The 1,566-nt window shown below is 43.5% G+C and overlaps 1 protein-coding gene across 1 annotated transcript; it reads left to right on the top strand.

Annotated features, from left to right (window-relative positions):
- Position 1: 1 nt before the first annotated feature.
- On the top strand, positions 2–679 carry TM35_001491010 (uncharacterized protein; the record flags this gene model as incomplete). The annotated part of the gene is made up of 1 exon (XM_029031912.1): positions 2–679. A coding segment is annotated over one exon (678 nt), but the record flags the coding sequence as incomplete, so codon positions are not given.
- Positions 680–1,566: the final 887 nt, after the last annotated feature.

Raw genomic sequence — 1,566 nt, 5'->3', positions numbered from 1 at the left:
TAATTGTCATTCTGAGAGTGCTGATACGTCTTGTTCTTCTACGCCTTCTGATTCTACTGATGGTCGTACTTGTACTCAAGTCGCAGGAAATGGGCATAATTCCGATCAACCTGCTGGTCCTGCTGTTCCTTCTGGCGAAAGAGGTGACCAGGGTCCTGCTGGTACTACAGATGAAAGAGGTACAGTTGGCACTCGGCAGGGTTCTGATACTCAAACTGGTAGTGGTCCTGTCTCTTCTTCCGCTCCTTCTAATGCATCTCCTCCATCTGAATCTACTGCTGAGGAGAGAAGGGATACGTCCGCAACTGACCCACAACCTGAAGAACGAGGCGGCAGTACAACAGAAGAGAGTAGAGCTAACCAGGGAGGTGATGCGGCACAATCCACTTCTCCTTCAACCAACAATTCAGCCACAGGGAGTGAAGGAGAAAGTGGTGCTGGGAGTGATGCTACAACGGCTGAGAATGGCAGTAAACCTACAGAGGGTGAGTCACCAAGTACCCAAGAAGGTGCTGAAGGAAATACAGATACAACCACCACCACTACAACATTTCCTCCTGAACTCACAAACAACAAGAAGGGTGATGCAGACAGCAGCAGCAGTAGTATCAGCAGTTCTGTATGGGTGCGTGTACCACTACTGATTGTGGTTACACTGGCCTGTATTCTTGTGTGCTGATTGTGTGGTGTGACTCAGGTCATCCTTTGCTTTCTTTTTTTCTTTTTTGCATACATCCACACTACAGTCTAACTCATCTTTTACCTGTTGGGATTCTCTTTTTTTTTGTTTCTTAATGTTAATGTGTTTTGTGTGTGTTTTTGCTCTCTATGTTTATCCTATAATAATTATTATTGCTACTCCATTGTGTGTGTGTGTGTGTTCTTGGAGATTCTCTCTGTGTGTGTGTGCTTCTGGGCTTGCACTGTAATTATGATGATGAACTGCTTTTTGCAGTGGGAAAAAGAAAAAAAAATAATAATAACAGATGAATTTATATTTATAATTGCGTATACATACATATAGAATTACACCCATAGTTGGTGTATATTTCTGTGTTTACTGTGTAAATTGGGCTAATGGTTAATATCTGTTTTCTTCGCTTGATGAGTTTGCTGGGTGGTTCAGACTTTTTTGAGATATTTGTGAGTGTGGGCATTCTTTTTTTTGTTTTTACTCTTACTGAGGTTATTGAGCTGTATTGCATTCTTTAACTGGTAGGTTTTACTTTCACGATGTGAGTCTCTTTTGTGGTAATCGATGTTTGTATGTCCTATCATGTTTGATACTTCATTTATTTTCTTTCTGTACTTTTTGATTCTCTTTCTTTCTAGATCAGTGTTTTTACGCAAACCAAACTATTCTCTCTCTCATAATGATGATGATGCACCGTGTGATGTGTGTGTTGGCCGTTGTGCTGTGCTTTGCCTGCGGGTATACCATGGCTGCTGCTGCTGTTGATAATGACAGTCCCAGTGGCCGTGGTGTATCCCGTGGGGCTGTGGAGGTGTCGTGCGGGGCCGGCGGTGCGCTGCGTGTACGCCCCGCTGCTGAGAGCGAGTGGCTTA

Source organism: Trypanosoma theileri (genome assembly GCF_002087225.1).
Source record: "Trypanosoma theileri isolate Edinburgh chromosome Unknown TM35_Tth_149_V1, whole genome shotgun sequence".
NCBI lineage: Eukaryota > Euglenozoa > Kinetoplastea > Trypanosomatida > Trypanosomatidae > Trypanosoma > Trypanosoma theileri.
The sequence above is the reverse complement of the archived record's forward strand: the minus strand, read 5'-3'. Positions and strand labels throughout refer to the sequence as shown.